The following is a 21,279-nucleotide window of genomic DNA, read 5'->3' as shown; positions in this document are numbered from 1 at the left end:
TGTCTTCAAATTTGAAAACTGTTTTGAACATAGACCTAGGCTAATTGGAATTCATTATATTCACCTATATTACAAACACAAGTTAATTACTTTTGATCTCAAGAATGCTTGAAATTGACATAAAATAATATTCAATTGCTGTGGTAAAATAATTTTATTTTCATATTTGAATTACCCTATTAATTAGTTAGTTGTACTTTGTTCCTCAGAAATGTAAGATAAAGGTATATGTTACATGTTCCTGTCTTGTTTTAGTTAATGTTCTGTTGATGGTCATTTCTGCAGTCTTTGTTTTGCTTATCTTCATCTGAAATTGATTGAACATATTGTTCCACTCAGCCAGTTTTTTCTGTACTTCAGCTTCTGTTTCTCCCCGTAACAGAACATCATCGGCAAATACCAGGGCATTTGGTCTGCTGTCCATTTTCTTGATAGACTTTATGATCTTGTCCATTACTGTTATGAACAAGAGTGCTGATAGGGCGAGGACTTGGGTGATGCTAGGAAACCTGAGATGTTGACGTTCTACAACGTGACGAAAGGAGGGGTTGACACTCTGGACAAATTGAAAGTTATGTACACTGTAACGAGACAAACTAAAAGATGGCCATTATCACTCTTCTTCACTCTCATGAATATTGGAGGAATAAATGCCTACATAATATTCTTGGCCAACACAAAGCAGGATCTGAACCAGCGCACGTTCCTGAAAATATTGTCTCGAGAGCTCTACTTGGATTTCCTGAAGAGGAGGCACGCTACAATGAACATTCCACACCAGCTGAAGATGAAAATAGCAGGACTTACAGGGATAGTAGAGGAACCACAACCCTGTCGAAGTGTTGACCTACGAAGTGGACGCTATGCGTTTTGTTCTTGGAAACAGAACCGTTCATCCAAGGTCTTATGTGTTTCCTGCCAAATTCCTTTGCCCTAAACACAAGATTGTGTAAGCGCTAACTGTGTCATAATGTTTTCACAGATGACATAATACTAATCTTGTATTCATATCACAGGAGAAACATTGAATAACATTGCTCTTACTTGAAACTTCAGAGATTTTATAGAATTATTACTCATGTGTCAAGTGTTAAAATCACACATTATGAACTTACTAATTTTACACTATCTACAATAGTTTTATTGGCTGATACACGTTCTATAGTTTCAAGTTATTTTTCAAATTGTCATAACACTGGTATAAACTGTTTTCATCCAAGTTAAGTAAATTACCTTATATTTTAGTGCATACTTTGTGATTTTGGAGGTCGACGACCTTGTTCTTTTGTTCTTCTAAACTTGTTTTAGAAAAATATTATTTTATATTTCATATGATGTGATTGTTGTAGGTAATGATAAGTCACACGAATTTGATATCATAAGATCATTGAACATTGTTAAGGTCTACAGTATTCTGCTTTTAGAATAAACAAATTGTGTAAAAATAACCGACAAGTACTTAAAAGGGCTTCTTTTAATTATACCGAAGAATACTGCAAACGAACATGCCAAAACAACATCTCAAAGGACGAAAATGACACTCATTTTTAATCCTGGAGATTACGTCCCTGCGCTACTAGTAACGTAATCATTTTCGTGCAACTAGACAAGGGTTAATAACTTCCAGCGATGATTTAGTCTATATCAAATTCTTTATCTTAAGAATATACCTCATGAAAGTTTATCAAATGACTAAGTAGTCCTACTTTTAATTATTACTGAAAACTTTCTATTGAGGTAACCAACTGCATTAGTTAGAATGGTCAACTTTGCTCACTTTGAGTGAATAAATATTCTCAGATTAATATGCACCTACTTATCCTGCCTCCTTGTCATCTTTGATGACAGGTATCCATATACTGTATGTTTTTGTTCCATTTCCATTGTTTACATGTGCTCTCTCATTGATAGGATGCTGATCAAGTACGCTGCATGTCCTTCCATCCCACTGGTGACTATCTGGTTGTAGGAACAAACCATCCAGTTATTCGACTTTATGATATCACAACAGCTCAGTGTTATGTGTGCAGCATTCCAAGTCATCAGCACACAGCTGGAGTAACATCTATCAAGTAAGTGACCTAGTGCTTTATTTTCTTATAAACTTGTGTATTAAACCTATGTATAAGATGCAAAAGAATGTGTCTGACTTAGGAATAGAATCTGCATGAAATTGTTAATAATCCTGGTAAGGGTCACTTGCAACTTCTAAACTTTGGTTAAACAGCTGCCTGACAATGTACTAAACAAGTTTAGGAATGATAAAACATTGTTCTTACCTGGCAGAAGTGCTAGAATTCATCATAGCTCTGAATTGTATGATCCCAATGTTAAGCCTGTCCTAGGTATACATATCCATCATTGACAGTCTAATGGTTCAAGAGATCACTGCTTCTGTTAACATGTTGAGCACCAAGCAAATACTTTTCCTCTGTTGACCATAAATACATGTTTACTGTCTGACATTCTGTAGCAATATTCCACCATCCCTTCAGTTGAAAAGTTAAAAAGTAATCTCCGCTTTGGCCTGTCGGGAAACTTGTGTCCACTGGGATCATGACAGTCTTGCAAGCAAACAGTCATCGTGTACACACCAAATACTATCCGATTCCTACTTTCTGGCCCCTATGGGAGGGGAATAGAGTGAGTCATATGAGGTAAACAGGTGTTAATTGGCAGTTGTCTTTTTTTTTTTTGCGTCGCACCGACACAGATATGTCTTATGGGGACGATGAGATGGGAAAGGCCTAGGAAGTGGAAGGAAGCGGCCGTGGCCTTAATTAAGGTACAGCCCCGGCATTTGCCTGGTGTGAAAATGGGAAACCACGGAAAACCATCTTCAGGGCTGCCGACAGTGGGGCTCGAACCCACGATCTCCCGATTACTGGATACTGGCCGCACTTAAGCGACTGCAGCTATCAAGCTCGGTAGTTGTCTGTTAAAAGTTCAGACAAGTTCCACAGTAGCATTGAACTTCTCTCTCTCTTCATTTTGTGCATGTTGACACCCAACCACCAGAGTAGGTTAAGTAAAATGCTTTTTAACCAAATAGTGATAGTAGTACTGTTACCTGCCATTTCCTGCATCAATAAACATCAGTAAGCAAGAATAAAAACGCTTACTCAGAAGGTTGCAAAGCATTCCTATTCTTAGGGCTATTCCCACGGTAAATGGTAGAGGAACAAAGGAGAAGTTAAACATAAACAGCCAGTGACTTGTCTAGGCACTGAACGCAGAATCCTAGAAAAGACAGAGCACGAGACAGAATAAATTAATTTAAGGGATGAGAATGAAATGGCGTTCAGCGACGAACTCTCGGTTATAACCTATAATATTTCTTTAGCAAGTATAGCAGTGGTGTAGGGATATGAAATTTGGTATACTGTACTTACATAGGGTTAATATGAAAGACCTACATGATCCTTAAATTCTACTAAAAGTCTCAAGAAGGAGACAACTCTGTCAGTAGAATTTGCTGAAAATCTAATGACTCCTTTTAACAAGAGGTTACACTGGATCATCGATTATCTGTTCCTGAAAATGTTTTCCCAGATTATTAGTTCAAATTATATGGTCCTACGAGCATCCTAATTAAATCATTTTGATATAAAGCAGCTAGCAAAAAAAAAAATTAAATCATGTATTAAATATCCTACTTCATCCATTTCCCATAGAAAAGATTTCCTGCATCATCTGTCCAGAAATGTCAGTCCCATCAATGCTAAATCCTCAATGAAACATTTTTCAGGAATCAATATGTCACAAAAGGACGGGTATGACATACTTATGGATCTTCATGTTAACATCCCTTCATTGTAATGAGGGCAAGTACCGGGAGCGAACGTAGTGAACTTAAGGAACCATCTTTGCATCGCATAAAGCAGAGTGGCCACAACAGTTGGAAGGAGACAGAGCCCATTCTGACAGCTCTACTTGAAAAGGGAACAAGTTTTGTCTAGTGTTCATACTTGTAAAAAAAAAAAAAAAAATGATATCCAGAGTTAGATGCTTATTTCTGACACACTTTTTATGATTGTATCACTGAGCAGGTTTTCGGCACTTCTCTCAGGTCATTAGTCACTGGAATTTCAGATAGGAATCTAAGTTGCTCCTTCCTAGCACATGTCTGGTATTTTAATATGGTCGAATAACTTGCGCGATTATACTTACAGAGCATTCTGTACCAGGGTGATATTGAAAGCCTCTGCCAGCTTGCGCTTTGTTATTACAAGCTTTCTGTTGAATATTTTGTTTAGTTGCTAGCTGGTAAAAATTTGCACTTTACGGAGTGATGTTTCAGTTTGCTTATGGTAAAATGATGCAACCTGTAAAGCATGTGATAACCCTGCACAAAACCCCATGGATTATAGAGGAAGTTGAAAAAATCCAACCAAAAAGAAAGTTGAAATTGCGAAGGGGTCTGGTTTACCTGCTTTTGCGCTGAATACTATATTAGGGGAAAACCAAGAGATAAGTGAACAGGTACAGAAATGTGGGGCATCTGCAAAGAAGGGAAAATCGAGGAAGGAGTCACGATATTCTGATATGGAAACTGTCCTCTTTCCTTGGTATCAGCAAGCTCAGGCATTGAGAATTCTGGTGGATTGTAACATCTTATGAGAAAAACCTCTAAGCTTTGCAAAAAAAAAAAAAAAAAAAAAAAAATGGGTGTTGAAAATTTCTTCTTAGCTACAATTAGATGTATTTCCTGGTCTAAGAAGCATCATGGGCTGGTGTATAATAAGCTCATGGCAAGAGTGCTGCGGTTGGTGGTTTGGCTGTGGAGGAGTGGAAAGAAAATCTCCCGAAGCTGATTGAAGGATACAAATCGAAGGACATTGCTAACACTGCTGGAACCAGCCTCTTTTTCAGTTGCCTACCGGATTGCACACTAACACTTACAGAAGTAACTTGTCAAAGAAGAAAAAGTACAAAGGCACACATGACTTCTGTTGTGTAGCAACAGTGACGGGTCAGACAGGCATATCCCTGTCGTCATAGGCAAACCATTGAAACCAAGATGCTTTAAGAACATAAAGAAGTTACCAGTGTGGTACACTGCAAATGGTAAAGCCCAACCTCATATAATTTTATTTTCTTCGTGGCCTGGAAGCTTCTATGGGTGCTCAAGTAAGAAATGTAGTTTTGTTTCTGTATAACTGTGCTGCCCACCCTCAGGAACTTTCTTTCTTAAAACTCAGCTGGGCACGTGGGGACTTTAGAGCCCTCTCATCTCTCTTTCAAGATGTGTGATCTAGGCTTGCTGTGACATCTCTTACCTGCTTCTGCTGAGTATAATGCACTAGTAATAGTGTCAAATGAAACAATTAAATTACAGTAGTACGTCATTAATCTGTCTCCTTTGGGACTAAGGGCATGGTCAGAACACAAGAAATGTCTAATTTCCTGAGGAGCTATAGTATTTGCTATTTTAATATTGAAGAATATATATAGTGTTATCATTATTTGATTTTTTTAGAGTTATTTATCATATGTTTAATATTATATGTTAAAATTTATTTTTGTTACTGTTTTTATATAGTTAAACTTTGTTGTTGTGGGAATCCAGAGTATCTGGAAAGCCGTTGAGTTTCTCAATAAACTAGCAGTTTTCCACTGGCTCGGCCCACAAAGTACAAAGTATGGTGTTGTTCGTTACTATCCTCACGGATGTATTTGCAAAGTTTCGAGTTAATGAAATAAAGCACATGATCTGCTGTGGTAATAGAATGTAATATTATGTCAACAAAACACTTGAAAATACATCACACGAAGAAATTGATTTGAACGTTCCTCGGAACAACACTACGCGCCAAACTGTTAAAGTCCTTCAAAAGATCTTTGTCTTGGAGACAAATGTACTCATTACTTTTCTCATAATCTACCAATTTAAGTAGTTATTACCTCAAAAGAAAGCGATTGATCCACGGAGTGTTTTTAGACCAAAACGAACTGTGTACCTCAGTTAGAACGAAGATATGATTGCTTCAGTGAGAAAAAATGTTGAAGAAATGAGATGTCAAATTGAATGTGCACTCATAACTTTCCTCAGAATCAACCGATTTGAATATTTAAGAGCTGAAATGAAAGAGCTTGATCTACTGAGTGTTCTTGGGCCAAAACGAACCCCGTACTTCAATTAGAACCAAAGATATGATTGCTTCAAAGAGACAAAAAATTGAAAAATCAAATAATTTGAGGAAGGCGGAAGTTAAGTGATTTATAGTACCTGATAACAAATCTGTGCATGAATACCTTTCAGTTAAAAAAAGAATGAAGGAAATTGACCGGATAGAATGGCAGGACTGACTGACTTTAGTTTTCATAAAAAAATTTAATATATACAGGGTGATTAATTTGAAAGTACAGAGCGGAGTGTCGAGGATTAGGTGCGCTGGAAAGCGGAGACAGCGAGCGCAGTGCCCGCCATGACAAGCAGGCATAGTCGGCTCAAAGAAGCGGCATGATTACGCCTATAGAAACTGAACGAAACTGAACTCGCCGGCTACATAGATGCTCTGGACAAATAAGTAAATGAATAAACAAATAAATAAATCAACTAGGAAATTAAACTGAACTCACCAGTATTTACAGACGATGCTGAAAGTGATCTCCTTCAGCTACAATGCAAGCTTCACATCTTGTAATGAGATTTCGAAACACAGTTTGTAGTTCATGGACACCGATAGAACGCACAATGTTCCTAATTTCAGTTTTTAATTCTTCTGCAGTTCTAGGATTATTCCTGTAAACTTTTCCTTTAAGATTTCCCCATAGATAAAAATCACATGTGCTTAAATCAAGCGAACGAGGATGCCATAAGCCTTTACTGATGATCTGATCATCATCGAACATTTCCCGTAACCGTCGCATATAGCTACACGCCGTATGGGCCGTTGCACTATCCTGCTGGAAATAGCCGTACCTTTTCTCTTCTTTAGTCAGTTCAGCAAAACATGGTTCCAGAATGTTGTGAATATAACGGTCAGAAGTAATCGTGTCCTGAAAAAATATCAGACCGATAATTCGTCGGGCACTGATAGCGCACCACACACCCACCTTCACATCGTGCAGAGGTCTCAGCTGTAAAATGTGCAGGTTGTCTGTATTTCGGATTCTATTGTTCTGTGAATTGACATATCCACTCAAATGAAACCAGGCTTCGTCGCTCATAAAAAGAAAGTTCGGATCCACAATACCGTCGTGGACACTATTTATTACCCAATTGCAAAATCGTATTCTTGCATTGAAATCTGTAGGCAGTATGTTATGGACTGAATGAATCCAATAAGATCGTAAACGTAACAATTTTGTTGCATTACGTGCTGAAGAAGGTGAAATACCACTTTCCTGAGCTAATCTCCGAAGCGACTTATGTGGACTGACCTGGTGTCATGCCTGTATATCTTCTAACCTCTCTTGTGTGAGAGCTGTTCTCCTTCACTTCTTTTTCTTATTGCTTACAGAACCAGTACTACGCCACTTGTAAACGAGCTGATGCACGTAAAGTTTTTATGGTACTGTCGCACCGGGAAATTGTCTACGGAATTTTCGAAGGCACCTTTTAACTGGTTTCTTCTTCTTGTGCAAATAACACTCGACCAAAAATATTCTTTGCTCCATAGTGCATTTAACTATTGTGATAATAACCTCACAACACACCGTAAAAGTCCAATATTTTCTAACTAACTGAGGGACAGAGTGCTAAACAGCTGCTCATTGCAGTGATCACTTCTTATCTCGGCGTGTTGACAGAAGCCATGTGGCGCTCGCTCGGGACTTCCCGCGGCATGCGAGAAGAAGTCGGAACACTTAAATTATTTTCGCTGTAGATATACACTAATAAAAGTACAGGAAGTACATAAAATACATTAGCGTACCTTAAACACTTAAGAATGGAAAAAATATTGATAATGCCTGTTTGTCAAGCATATGATTTTTGAGATTTTGCTTCTATATCCGTCCATTTCTTTATCCACAAAATGTCTATAGATGTGGAACAAGAATTCTGTTCAGTGTACAAAGGAAGAAGCATTAAACGATAATCAGATTATCACACCTGTTACCTAGAGCGCAGGCTACAACAAAAAGAAAAGGAGGCAGTGATGATGCAGACACTGGGAGCTCCCTGGTCGGCTGACTCACTAGTCCCTTCCAAGAAGTACCAAACGGTGCTACCACAGGGCTGGCACGTAACAATACTAACTGGCAGACATGGTGTTACTTTTTAAATCTTTACTACCGATATCAGAGTTGTATGAACTTTCAGAGTGTTTTGTTTCATCACATATTCAATATGTTTTGAACTTTGTGTACAGAAGAGCTGAATGGAAAGTGGTGTTGCCATTTTGGCCAAAGTTTTTATGCCAGGATTTTTCAAGTTTTGATCTTTTCATTTCTACCTAAACCTCAGCAATTGTATCTCTCTTTTTTAAATTCCTATTCAGATGGATGCAATGGATTTTTTATGGCGATAATATGCTGGCAGGGATGACAGATTAATATTCTGGAATGCCCTTGGTGTTTTCGATTTGCCGATTATAAAGAGAAGTAATTAGCAATGCTGCAAGTAACGAAAGTCACTGACTTCTTTGCTAGTTCTGTCCCATTCACGGTGTCATTTTGTGTAAGAAGACTTGTTGAAGCATCTTATATAAGAATAAATTGTCCTCTTCTTATATTTCAGGCCCAATTTATACACTTGATTGTTTGTTATATCATATTCCTTAACAATTTTTTTCAAACTGTGAAACAAATTCGCTTGAAGCTTCATCATCAGCGGATAGTTTCTCGACCGAAAAAACCACATTTTAAATTTCATGACTTCTCCCCCACGATGCATTTCTTCCTTCTGATTTTTTATCCAAAATAATGCCTTTTCCTTGTTAACAGAGACAGGCAATGAAGTTCCTTTTCTCTTTTTCCTGCAAAAATCACATCCACGAAGCATGATCTAACAGTTCAGATTTAGGCTTTTTCAAAGTTTTATGTTTTCTCAATCTTTCTTCCTTAAGAGCTGTTATTGTATGAGTTTGCAGTTCTTTCCTATTCTTCCTCCGGTCTTTAATCATAGTAATGCCCACATCACCAACTTCATTTGCAATTTTTTGTAGGTACTCACCTTTGTCAAATATTTCAAATGCTCTTAATTTCTCTCTAGTCTGTGTAACTTGTTGACACATTTTGGTTGCCATAATATGATGAGTACACAAACTGAAAGCAATCATTTTACTGTAAAACATAAAATCTGTTCATCTTGTCAGGAAACACTACTTTAACAATAAACACTCATTAAGCAATGCATCAGAAATCTCCATCTAAATGACTCTACAATGTATTGCATGCAATGTTTCAAGTGCCAACATGCCTACAATGTACATGTTTACAGAACATGTCTGGATCTGTGTGGAGGTTGGATTAATGACGTTCTACTGCTCTTACTTAATCTTAATTAATTAATACATAGTAGTGATAGAAACTTAAGAAAGCTTGTTTAACTCTCTTACCTAGCCTTCCATAGCGCTTGAAGAAATAACTCATTTAACCTCTTCAGTGGCACGCCCGAGAAATTCTCGGGTGGCGCATACTTGCCCATAACGTCACCACCCGAGAAATTCTCGTTTAGCTGCAATGTTCATTTTGTGATCGCCCAATAATTTCTCGGGTACTGTAATATCTTTGGAAAATGTTTTTTAGCATTCTCAACAGATGGCGGGAGGATTTCCAGCTTGTACTCATGATGTCACTGCCCTAAAATATGCCTTTACTTCTCTACATATACAATCTCTGGTCAGCTGACGAGGTAAACAGAAATGGCGAGCGCGAAATGGAAGAGATGTTTGTCTGAAGACAAAATAAGGAACTACGCCTAAGATGAATCTCTAAGGGACATTAGTATTTCTGATAGTAGCGATAATGATTCTATTGATTCTTCAGATGACCTTCTTAATAATCCTAGTGAAAGTGAAGACGATATTACATCAGAAGCTAAGGTGATGGTAGATGCTGAATGTACATTTGTGTGGAAAAAGTGTAAGCCTGGGGATAGTGTGCGACTTAATGTAATTCTATTTACAGGAAATCCTGGTTGAATGTTGGATTATTACCGGAGGTGAGTGTGATTGCTTGTTTTGAACTGGTTCTAAGGAATGAAGTTGTAAATTTGACAGTGACCGAAAAAAATTCGTTGGCCCTATGCCAAAAGTGCATTGAAATCTCCGCATTCAAGGGCACCGTTTTGGAAAGAACCAAACTCTTACGAAATTTGTCAGTTCATTGCGTTAATGTTGTTGATGAGAATAATACAAAAGCGTGAAATAAAATGTATTGCTCACAGGACAGTATTCTCAAAACACCAATATTTTATGAAACCCTATCACAGGCCTACTGTAAAAAAGTGTAAATAGAGTGTAAAGTAAGTGTTTATTAACCTTGAATAATATATAAATGTGTTCCCTTAATAATTGTTACTTATTCCTTGCTTCCTAAAAATAAATAATTTCCTCCGAAAAACCTCACTTTTCTGGCACAGGAGGTCTGCCAAAACCCGCCACTGAAGGGGTTAATTCCCCATGGCTCACCCAAGAAATAGAGGACCTTCCTTCCTTGTCATATCTCACCCATTACAAGGACAAGAATTACGTTTTTGAAAAAATGCTTGATCAATAACGTAACCCCCAATTTTCTAAAATTTACCAAGAAAACTCATAGGAACACAGCAAAAACTCGCGCGACTCATCTTAAAACTGATAAAATCTGGATTAAAGATGAAATCAAATTTCTCCATAAAAACAAAATCTCTTCTGAAATACAAACTATATGAAAACTCATTTAGAAGTTTCCACTCTCCTTTGCCCCCTCGAATGGACTTCTTTTCAATTACACATCTCTAACAAACTTAACCTCATTTTGTTAAAGAAACAAAACACACTTGACAAAAAATTGAATGCTCTTTCAAAAACAACACTTAGCAAACGTAACACCCCAAATAACATAAAGCCAAATGATTTTCACCAACCTGTAGTAAACTTAAGTAAAATAAATCTTGATGCCGATGATCTGGATGTGCTGAGCAAGGGACCTAAACATAATTTGGGTATTCCTTCTAACCGTGATAATTTAATTTCCACCATAGCTGAATCTGAATTGGCCATTAATAAATTACTGTACCAATAAACATACAAGAAGAGGTCCGTCAAGCGCAAGCTATCTTCCATCCTTTAATCAACAACAAACCATTAAACCCAACACAGAGCACATAGCTAAAGTAAACAAACTAAAGAAAAAGGTCAAACACAACCACTTAATAATAACAAAAGCTGACAAATGGAACGCTACCATAATCATGGACAAAAGTGACTATATTAATAAAGCACACACGTTTTTTGCTGACAACAACATAACCTATAAAAAAGATCCAATTAATAAAATACAAAGAGACCTAAAAACCATCATTAAGAACATTTCATTTCTGTTTAATGACCTTGAAAAATCCAAAATGATTATCATGAATCCGAAGCTTCCCACAGCCAAAGCGCTACCCAAAATCCATAAAGCAGACATCCCCATAAGACCCATTATCGATTTCAGAAACAGTCCGACCTATGAGATATCTCGGTTCATTCACAAATTCCTCAAGTCACACTATTGTTTTCAAGCCAATACATCAGTAAAGAACTCCATAGAATTTTGCAACAAGATTAAACACTTCAATTTATCCAAATACCACACTCTTCATTCTTTTGATAATACTAACATGTATGCTAATGTTCCTCTTAACAGCACCGTACAATTGATCAAGAACAATCTTTCCAAATTCAGCAATTTAAGTATAGGTGAAATAGATGAATTTATTCGGATTCTGGAGTTTACTTTGAACAACAATTTCTTCACTTTCAGTAATGTCATTTACCAGCAGATAGGTCTTCCCATGGGGTCACCAGCTTCGGAATCCTTGCTGATATCTACATCGATCATTTAGAGCATTCTCACATCATTGGCAAGATTAACGGCATTCAACACTGGACTCGCTTTGTAGATGACACATTTGTTATTCTAGACTCCCGCGTTACTAACAGCAACACAGTACTTTAATTTCTCAACTCCATTGCCCCATATATAAAATTTATCATAGAGTCAGAAAACAAAAATGCTCTTAATTACCTAGACTTAACCAATATGCGCAACAGCAACAACACTTTTCCTTCAATATATACAGGAAACCCACCCACACCATCAATACCATCCATCAGACCTCTGTGCACCCAGACATACATAAAAAAACAGCTTACAATAGCATGGTCCTCAGAGCATTAACTGTTCCTTTATCTTGCAAGAATTACAAAAAATAAATTAATACCATTTACAATATTGCAAAACACAATGGTTTCAGTAGAACCTTCATCAGCAGAATCATCAATAGATATAAGAGCAAGCCCAAGACTACCCTAGAAAAAGATCCCACTCCTAAAGAAAAGTTTTCCACGTTCACTTTCAATAATAATAGCATTTACCAAATTTCTAATATTTTTTAAAAACACAACATCAAAATAGCATATAGAACCTCCCACACAAACTTCAAACTCATTTTCAATCCACACAGTGTCAACAATAACAATAACAACATTAATAACAAATATTTGAACTCCGGAGTTTACAAATTAGAATGACAATCCTGTAATTCCAGCTATATTGGTCAAACAGGCCACAATTTTGTCATAAGATATGCCAAACATCGCAACGCTCTCAAATATAATCGTTTTTCAGCTATGAGTGAACATCATAAAGCATCCAGCCACGAATACACTTCAATAGATAAAGATCTTAAAATCTTGCATTATGAGCAAAAAGGCACCTTGCTCAATGTTCTCGAGAGCATCCACATCGATTTAGATCAGTTTATGAACCCCTCTCACAATTAAATGAAGTCAACGAGAGAAAGAACATTCTACTTGAAACATCATTCCATATATTTGTAAGAACTTCCATAATATAAACAAACCCTGCCTCCATTTCTCCAACTCACCGCCACCCCCCCACCCCCACCCCTCCCCATACCAGCCCTGCACCACCCCTTTCCCCTCCACTCCTCCCATCCTCACAAACACAGCTGAACCAACAGTAGGCTCAATCGCGCGAACTAGACCGTTACTTTGAGAAGGCCAGGCCATTTGAGAGGATAACCACCTTCTAAACACCGTAAGTTTAAACTTTCTACACACCCATTCCACACTTTTTACGAATCAACCCAAGTTTCTCTCACAACCTCTTTTTTTTTTTTTTTTTTCCCCATTACAGATTGGAATTTCATTGACGATTTCCACTAGATCACCTACAGTTTACCATGCATCTATCATCTCCCTAACACAGCTTCTCAATTTTATGACGTGGCCCTTTCGACCTTTTATAATACGGCAAACCAACCAGCCAACATTATGAAATGATAATCAAGAATGAGACCACTAGATTGAGAAGATATTGAGAATGCTGCTGTTTTAAAGCTTTAAATTTCATCTGTGTTTTTCCTTGTCACAGGCTTTTCGCCTGCACATTACTTCAGGCTTAGTTCCCCAAACTTTTTCGCTCCCGCTCCCCCCCCCTCCTAGCCAATTCGATGTGATGGGTTTCTACAAAGACAGATTTTCTGCCTGAATTTTTGACAGTGATTTCACTCTGTTTTGTATTGTTACAAAACCAATATTTTATAAACTAAGAGGTCCGCAACCTCACTATGTGCACTTATTGTTCATTTCCATCTGTATCATTTGTTTTCTTTTCTTTTCTTCTTAGGTAAAAACAGTTTTTAGTTTCAATTATGTTTTGTATTAACCCCTGTTTCACTGAATTTTATCACATTGAGTTGTTTTTTGCTCCACATGATGATGTAAATATTGTATATTGTGCTAATTTTGTTTCCGTATAGGCTCTCGTTTGTTTTTTCATTTGTTCCTTCATTATGTTTTTTGGCATTTTTTAGCTTGTATTATGTAAATTATTTCATCTCCCCATCCCCACTTTTTTCTCTTAAATGGCTCAAACGAGCTGAAACATGTTTGAATTTGATTACTCCGTCTAATGATGGAATATATGATGTATTGAATTAGGAGGATTCACTCAATTTTTTCACCTTTGTAAAGTGGAAAATATCTCACCCTTACCAGTGGAAAAAATTATGCAGCTTGCAAGCTGAGGTGAGAACACATCGCCTCATGTAACCAGGCAAATAAGTGGGTTAGCCAATCAGAATCAGCTCTAGAGGTGGCATGCTACAGAATTCTCCAACTTTCCAGACACCGGAGTTGTCTTTGAAGTCTATCTTAGCGATAACATCACATGTCGGTACAGGCTGTTTGATAAGTAGCATGCGCATTCCCTAATGAAACACACAGATCTGTTAATAAAAGCACAGTTATATAAGGGTATTATCAACAACAGATTTAAGGACAAAATATGCAATTTAATTATGGTTATTTACTCCACAAAGCTATAGCCCCTTGACTTAAACATGGTTTTTATTCCCTTAAAGGTGACATCTTTTTTTAATAATATTAAACTGTCCACAAATTTATGTGTATTACTTTTGTTATTTTTCATACAGTTTGTTCACAAGTTACACTGAATACATGTTTTCTACAGGTATTCCCCAGATGCCAAAGTGTATGCATCTGCTGGAAGAGATGGAAGCATCAAGATATGGGATGGAGTCTCCAATCGCTGTGTTAACACATTCATGAAGGCACATGATGGTGCAGAAGTGTGCTCTGTCCGATTTTCACGTAATGGCAAGGTGTGTTTGTTACCATCAGGTTTGGATTATATATAAGTACTTATCCTAATGTAGCAAAGACTAGTGCTAAAATTAGATAAATATCCAATAGATATCATTTCTTTCTTTCTTTTCCTACCGCTTTTTCCCACACCTGTGGGGTCGCGGGTGCGAACTCTGTAGTACATGTGGATGTGGCCCTGTTTGACGGTCAGATGCCCTTCCTGATGCCAACCCTATATAGGGGGATGTAATCACTATTGCGTGTTTCTGTGGTGGTTGGTAGTGTGGGTCCTTGTCTGAATATGAAGAGGAGAGTGTTGGGACGGACACAAACTTCCAGTCCCCGAGCCAGAAAAATTAATCAGAAGCAATTAAAATCCCCGACCCGGCCGGGAATCGAACTCGAGACCCTCAGAACCGAAGGCCAGTACGCTGACCATTCAGCCAACGAGTCAAACATCTAGTAGATATTTATTTATGTACATATTTTACGCCCACATTGGAGCACTGAAATCAATACATTTGAGTTGATTTTTTCTTTTTCTTCTCCCAGAACTTTCTCATCCTCTCCGACCTGGAAGCCCTTTGTGTGTCCAATATAGTATATTGTTTCCGTTCAACTGTTTTTAGATTGAGACTTATGCTTTTGTTCTTCAAAATCCCTTCTCTTTTCTGTCTTTGATTTGTTGCCGAGTTATACCCAATTCTTCCAAATCATCCTGAACTTCTTTGAACCAATTATTATTGATTTTATTCTTCAAAAAGTAATCGAATAGTTGTTTCAATATCCTGGTGTCTGGTAATCTTGATATGTGACAGAAAAGGGAAATTCTTCTTTTACGCATTATAGATATTATTGATTCACATTCACGATAGACAATGTTGTTAGGCAGCAATCTCCACTGTCCATGAACTTGGTGTTTTTTATTATTAATTGTTCTAAGAATTCTTCTCTCAGTTTTCTGTAATTTGTCTGTTGTAGATTTTACATTTGAATAAAGTTTCACTAGCATACATTTCCTCTGGTTTGATTATAGAATTATAGTGTTTCAGCTTAGCGTTTATCGAAAGAGATTTTTTTTCTATAGGTTGACCAGGTGAGTCTTTGTGCTTGTTTAAATTTAGTTGTTCTGTGTTCTATTGCTTCTTTTTCATTTGTGTTCCATGTTATTATTTCCCCAAGATATTTGAATTTCTGAACAATTTTAATCTCTTTATTACTGTTCAGTTGAATAACTGGTAAATCAACTTTAAAAGTTGGCATCATTTCTGTTTTTTCAAATGAAATTTGTAATCCCATTTTCTTAGCTATAATTTCTAGTTGTTCAATTTGAAATTTAGCCTCCTCTATTGTATTTGCAAGTAATGCTAAATCGTCCACAAAAGCAAGGCAGTTGAGTTTAATATTTCTACCGATCTTGATAGTTGGTTGGCATTTCTTGTTCCATTCATGCATAACCTTCTCCACTGCACAATTAAATAACAATGGTGAAAGTCCGTCTCCTTGTTGTTAATAAATTTAACCATGATAGGTTAATATTGTGTTTGGTCCGTATTGACTAGTCTGAATGTATAATATCATCATCATCATCATCATCATCATCCTAAACCATCTCCAGTTTCCCGGATGTGGTATATGAGCCTCCTCCATCTCATCCTGTCCTTGTACCATTCTTCCTCCACCAACTTGTCCCAATCATGACCTCTCAGCAGTACATCGCTCTTAACTAAATCTATCCATTTCCTTCGTGGCCTTCCCACGGGTCGTCTTCCTTCTACCTTTCTGTCAAATTTCTTCCTTGCAGTTCTGTTTATTGGCATCCTCTTCATGTGACCAAACCACTTCAGTCTTGATATCTGAATCTTATTGAGGAGAGAATCATCTATTCCTACTTCTTCTCTAATTTTCTCATTCCTAATGTTGTCTTTCCTGGTTTTCTGGATCATAGTGCGTAGGTATTTCATTTCAGCTGCCTGAAGTTTGGATTTATCTCTATTGGTCAGTGTTGTGGTTTCGAGACTGTATGTATGAATTGGTGTGTAATAGGACTTGTACAATGTCATTTTTGTTTTCATGGGTATTTGCTCATCCCACAGCAGGTGTCTTACCTGGTGGTAAAATTGTGTTGCCTTATTGATTCGATTGTTCACCTCATGTTTTACTGGGTTGTCATTTGATATAACGCTACCCAAGTATTTGAAAACTGGAACGCTGTCCAGTTGAGCTTCATTTAACATGACTGTTGGTTCTGCTCCTTCCCCATACACTTTCATCACCACCGTCTTGGTCTTGCTGATGTTTAAACCATATTTCTTAAACTCCTCATTCCAGCTTTGTATTCTCTCTCCCAGTTCCTCTTCTGAGTCGCTCCAGATCGCAACATCATCTGCAAATGTGAAGGCTTTGATATCTCCATGTTCTTTCCTTTTAATAGATTTCATTACTACATCCATTACAATAATAAATAGAAGTGGTGACAATGAGCTGCCCTGCTGCACTCCTCTTTTTGTTTCAAACCAGTCCGACAAACCACATCCTACTTGAATACAGCTTCTGTTCCCACTATACAACATTTTCACTTTGTCTGTGAGGCTGTCTCGCACTTGAAGTTCTTTCATGCATTGCCAAATTCTTTCCCTTGGTACACTATCGTATGCTTTCTCAATGTCCAAAAATATTAGAAATAAAGGCTTGTTCTTCTCCCAGTATTTTTCCATTAGCATCCTAATTGCAAATATAAGGTCTGTAGTTGACCTTCTTGGTCTGAAACCATACTGCTCTTCTTCCAAAATTGGTTCAACAATATCTCTGATTCTGGTCTCTATTATGTTTTCCAAATATTTTCAGGACATGAGACAGTAGGGTGATACCACGGTAATTAGTACATTTTCGTCGGCTTCCTTTCTTGAACAGAGGTACAATGATGCCCATCTTCCAGTCCTCAGGAATAGTATTTTCCTCCCATATCTTGTTGAGCAGTCTGTAGAGCCATTGGATTCCTGGAATTCCTGCTGCTTTCAGCATATCTGCACTTAGTTCGTCTATGCCCACTGCCTTTCCTTTCTTCATGCTCTTGAGCGCATTTTCAACCTCAAGCCATGTAATTGGTGGTTCAGTTGTGGTTCCTCGACTTGGATCTCTTCTATCCGTTGTTATGTTTTCTGTATCTCCATTCAGCAGCTTTTCGAAATAGATCTTGAGTTCTTGTTTAATTTCTCCCTCTTCTTCTGCCAGAGTTCCATCATCACGTTCTATTGCTTTTATGGTCTCTTGATCCCTTCGCTTGTTTTTCACTACTCTGTATAGCAATTCTGAATGTATAATATAACTATTTAAAATAGTGAATCTGCCTTGATCAATACACTCATTAAATGAAAGAAAAACTATTTATTAAACCAAACATGTTTCGGGAAATCTCAACCATTCCCTTCCTCAGTGGTCAGATGAAAGAACAAAACAATATCACACAATTTTTTGTTTTACAATTTAAAGAAGTATTGTCCTAATACACCATATCAAAGAGTAAAAACAAATATTATAAAAATGATCAATACATAAAATTTTGGTTGAACTGAATGAGAATGCTATATAAATTTAGGATCTTCAAGTTTTTCTTCTTTTCTTTTTGCTCCTTAAATGATCATATGCTAGTCTATACAGTGGGTTATCTTCTGCACTTCTCTCATTTAAACTTGATTCAAAATTATTTTTTTGTGTAACGTAAATTTCTAAATTTTCCAAAACGTTCATTAATTTTCCCTTTTTGGCCGAATGTAATAATTTCATGTCATTGGAAATATCTGTAAATTTATGATTCATTTCAATCATATGTTCTCCCATTGCCGAATATCTTTTATGTTTAACCGCATTAACATGTTCTTTGTAGTGTAGGCCTACTGCAGCTCTGATGATGTCGCACAAATAGGTGAATAGTTTCGTGTCCAACCTGCACACTGCAAGTAGTCATCAGTCATGTTATAAGTTTGTTTTTTGTAGTTAAGAATGTCCACCAGTGTAATGGTTAGCACAATTAGCGGCCGTTCTCGAGGGCCTGAGTTTGATTCCTGGCACCGTACTGCCAGAGATTTAAGAATAGTAAGAAGGTTGATATGCAGTAAAAAATGGTACAAGCAGCTCGTGTGCATTGGGGGCATGTCTAAAAAGAGCTGCACCACCTTGGGATGAGGAAACAAGTTTACTTTAGTTAAGAAAAATTCACGGTTGTTGCTATTAATATAGAAGGCGAGATCATTAACAAAATTATTGTTTAATATCTCGTAACTCAAGCCAATATAGCCTACGTAATTTTTGGAGAGAAGTAGTTTAAAATGCAGTAAAAACAATCCAATCATAACGACTGTTTTACCTGCCAACATACCTAACAAATAATAATAATATGGATTTTACATCCCCACTAACTACTTTTACGATTTACGGAGACGAAATGCAAAACATACTATGCGTTAATAAATAAATATGGAGACAATGAATGTATGAATTTAAACACTATGATAATAAAACGCATTACCGCCACACCTGCAGATATCCATAAATGCGGCAAGCTTTCCTGTTATTTATTTTTATTCCTTCTGTTGGAACTTCCAGCACTGTCCAGGAATTTAATAGCATACCTAAACTAAACAGTGCGGTCGCTCTTATCTCAATTACGGTGTTTAGGTAAATCCTGGTGTGATAAATGTAGAGAACAAGCATGAAATGTACCGTACTTAAAAATAAAGGTCTAGCTTTCAACATCCACAGTTATCCAAAGAGTGCTTCCACTCACTATGTATTACATTCGGAAGTACAACTCGTAACATACGCCAGTTATCAACTGATGGATAGACGCGCTTTCTACAGCACGGCTTTATTCGGAAGGGGTGGCTTCTGCTACACATACACCAACTGGTAATAACAGAGACCTTCTCGAGAAACCATTTGCGAATAGATTCTCACTGTTTGGACTCTACAGTCGGGAAAGAAACTATTTAAGTTTCAAAAAGATGGGATCTTGAATATTCTTGATGGCAGTGAAGTTGACGTCATTTGGAATGATGACACACTGGTAACAGGGAAGATGGCAGCACATCACGACGATTATTCAAATGAAATCAGTGATCAGGTTTACTGTGTGGTAGGCCTAGTGCTTAACTGACAGAGACAAATGACTGGCCATTACGTTCTTTATAATAAGTAGGCAAGTCAATAAGTATCTGCAATTTTGCTCCAGTTATCTTTAGGTTGGCTCTATGACATTGTGTGCTCACCAGCTGCTGAAGGGCACCATTGTCCACGTCTGTGGTACGTTTCAGAGTTATCAGATCAGTACAGCTTGCGCTGTTACGATGTAAAAATGGCTGCGCCACTATCACTTTGCACCAAGGAACAGTGTTCCGTAATCCGTTTTTATGGTCTGAGGGTGTACCAGGAGCAGAAATTCATAGAAGACTTTCAGCACAATACGGGAACAACGTTTACCAGTGGACTGAAGAGTTCAAAAGGGGTCGCATGAGCGTGAAGGATGAGGAAAGATCCGGGCATCCATCTGCAGCTGTAACTGATGTCAATATTGAACAAGTGGGTGATATGATCCTCAATAACAGACGAGCAATTGTTTATGCCATGGCAAACCACACACTAGTCATTGTTCCGCATATGAAATCATGCATAACAGGCTTAACTTTCACAAAGCCTGTACAAGATGGGTTCTAAAACAACTCGCTGAAGAACAGAAGCGCAATCGTGTGAGAATCTGTCAGCACCTACTGGACCGTGATGCTAACGAAGGTGAAACTTTTCTGAAACGGATCATCTTTGGAGATGAAACTTCGAACCACAAGTAGTTTTTAATTCTCTAATCTAATCATACTTTACACTATTAATACGTTATCTGAACCCTTCTTAGTGCTCTTATCAATTCTTTTAATAAAGCGTAGCAAACCTTTAATCGCACTGTTCTTCAAAACTAGATTTTGGCACATACCCCTCTGCTATTCTAATTCGTTTCATCTCTCCTTTGATGAGGTTGACATCAAGAAGGCCATCCGATCGTAAACACTCGCTACAAAGATTCGTCTCACTTCATATTTGACCCCGTAGAGAAAAGGTATAAGGGTATCGTATTATGCAATATTACGAGGGCAAGTCAATAAGTATCTGCAATCAATTTTTATAATTTATTACAAAAAGAGTACACACTTTTTAATTATATCATTTTTCACATAGTCACCCTGCTTTTCAGTGCACATGGTGTACTGTTTCACAAGCTTTCTGATACCCTCTGCAAAAAAAAAGGATTTTGGTTGCATAACAAGCCACATATGCACCACTTGCTTCACCTGTTGATCGGAGCTGAGTCGACGGCCTCTTATTAGAGCATATTTAAGTGGACCAAACAGATGGTAATCTGACGGGGCAAGCTCGGGACTGTACACAGGATGCTCCAACCCCTCGAAACACAGCACCTGAAGAGTTTGAACGGTGTGGGCGGCAGTATGTGGATGTGCATTGT

At 37.5% G+C, this 21,279-nt stretch overlaps 1 protein-coding gene across 1 annotated transcript in view; it reads left to right on the top strand.

The window, feature by feature from the left end:
- The window catches only part of CstF50 (cleavage stimulation factor subunit 1 Cst50), a 69,152-nt gene that overhangs the window by 43,100 nt on the left and 4,773 nt on the right, over nt 1-21,279 (top strand). Inside the window, exons 5-6 of the mRNA XM_067149331.2 lie at nt 1,912-2,072; nt 14,635-14,785. Coding sequence (XP_067005432.2) covers nt 1,912-2,072; nt 14,635-14,785 — 312 coding nt within the window. The remainder of the gene's footprint in view (nt 1-1,911; nt 2,073-14,634; nt 14,786-21,279) is intronic.

This window comes from Anabrus simplex, chromosome 6 (genome assembly GCF_040414725.1).
Source record: "Anabrus simplex isolate iqAnaSimp1 chromosome 6, ASM4041472v1, whole genome shotgun sequence".
NCBI lineage: Eukaryota > Metazoa > Arthropoda > Insecta > Orthoptera > Tettigoniidae > Anabrus > Anabrus simplex.
The sequence above is the reverse complement of the archived record's forward strand: the minus strand, read 5'-3'. Positions and strand labels throughout refer to the sequence as shown.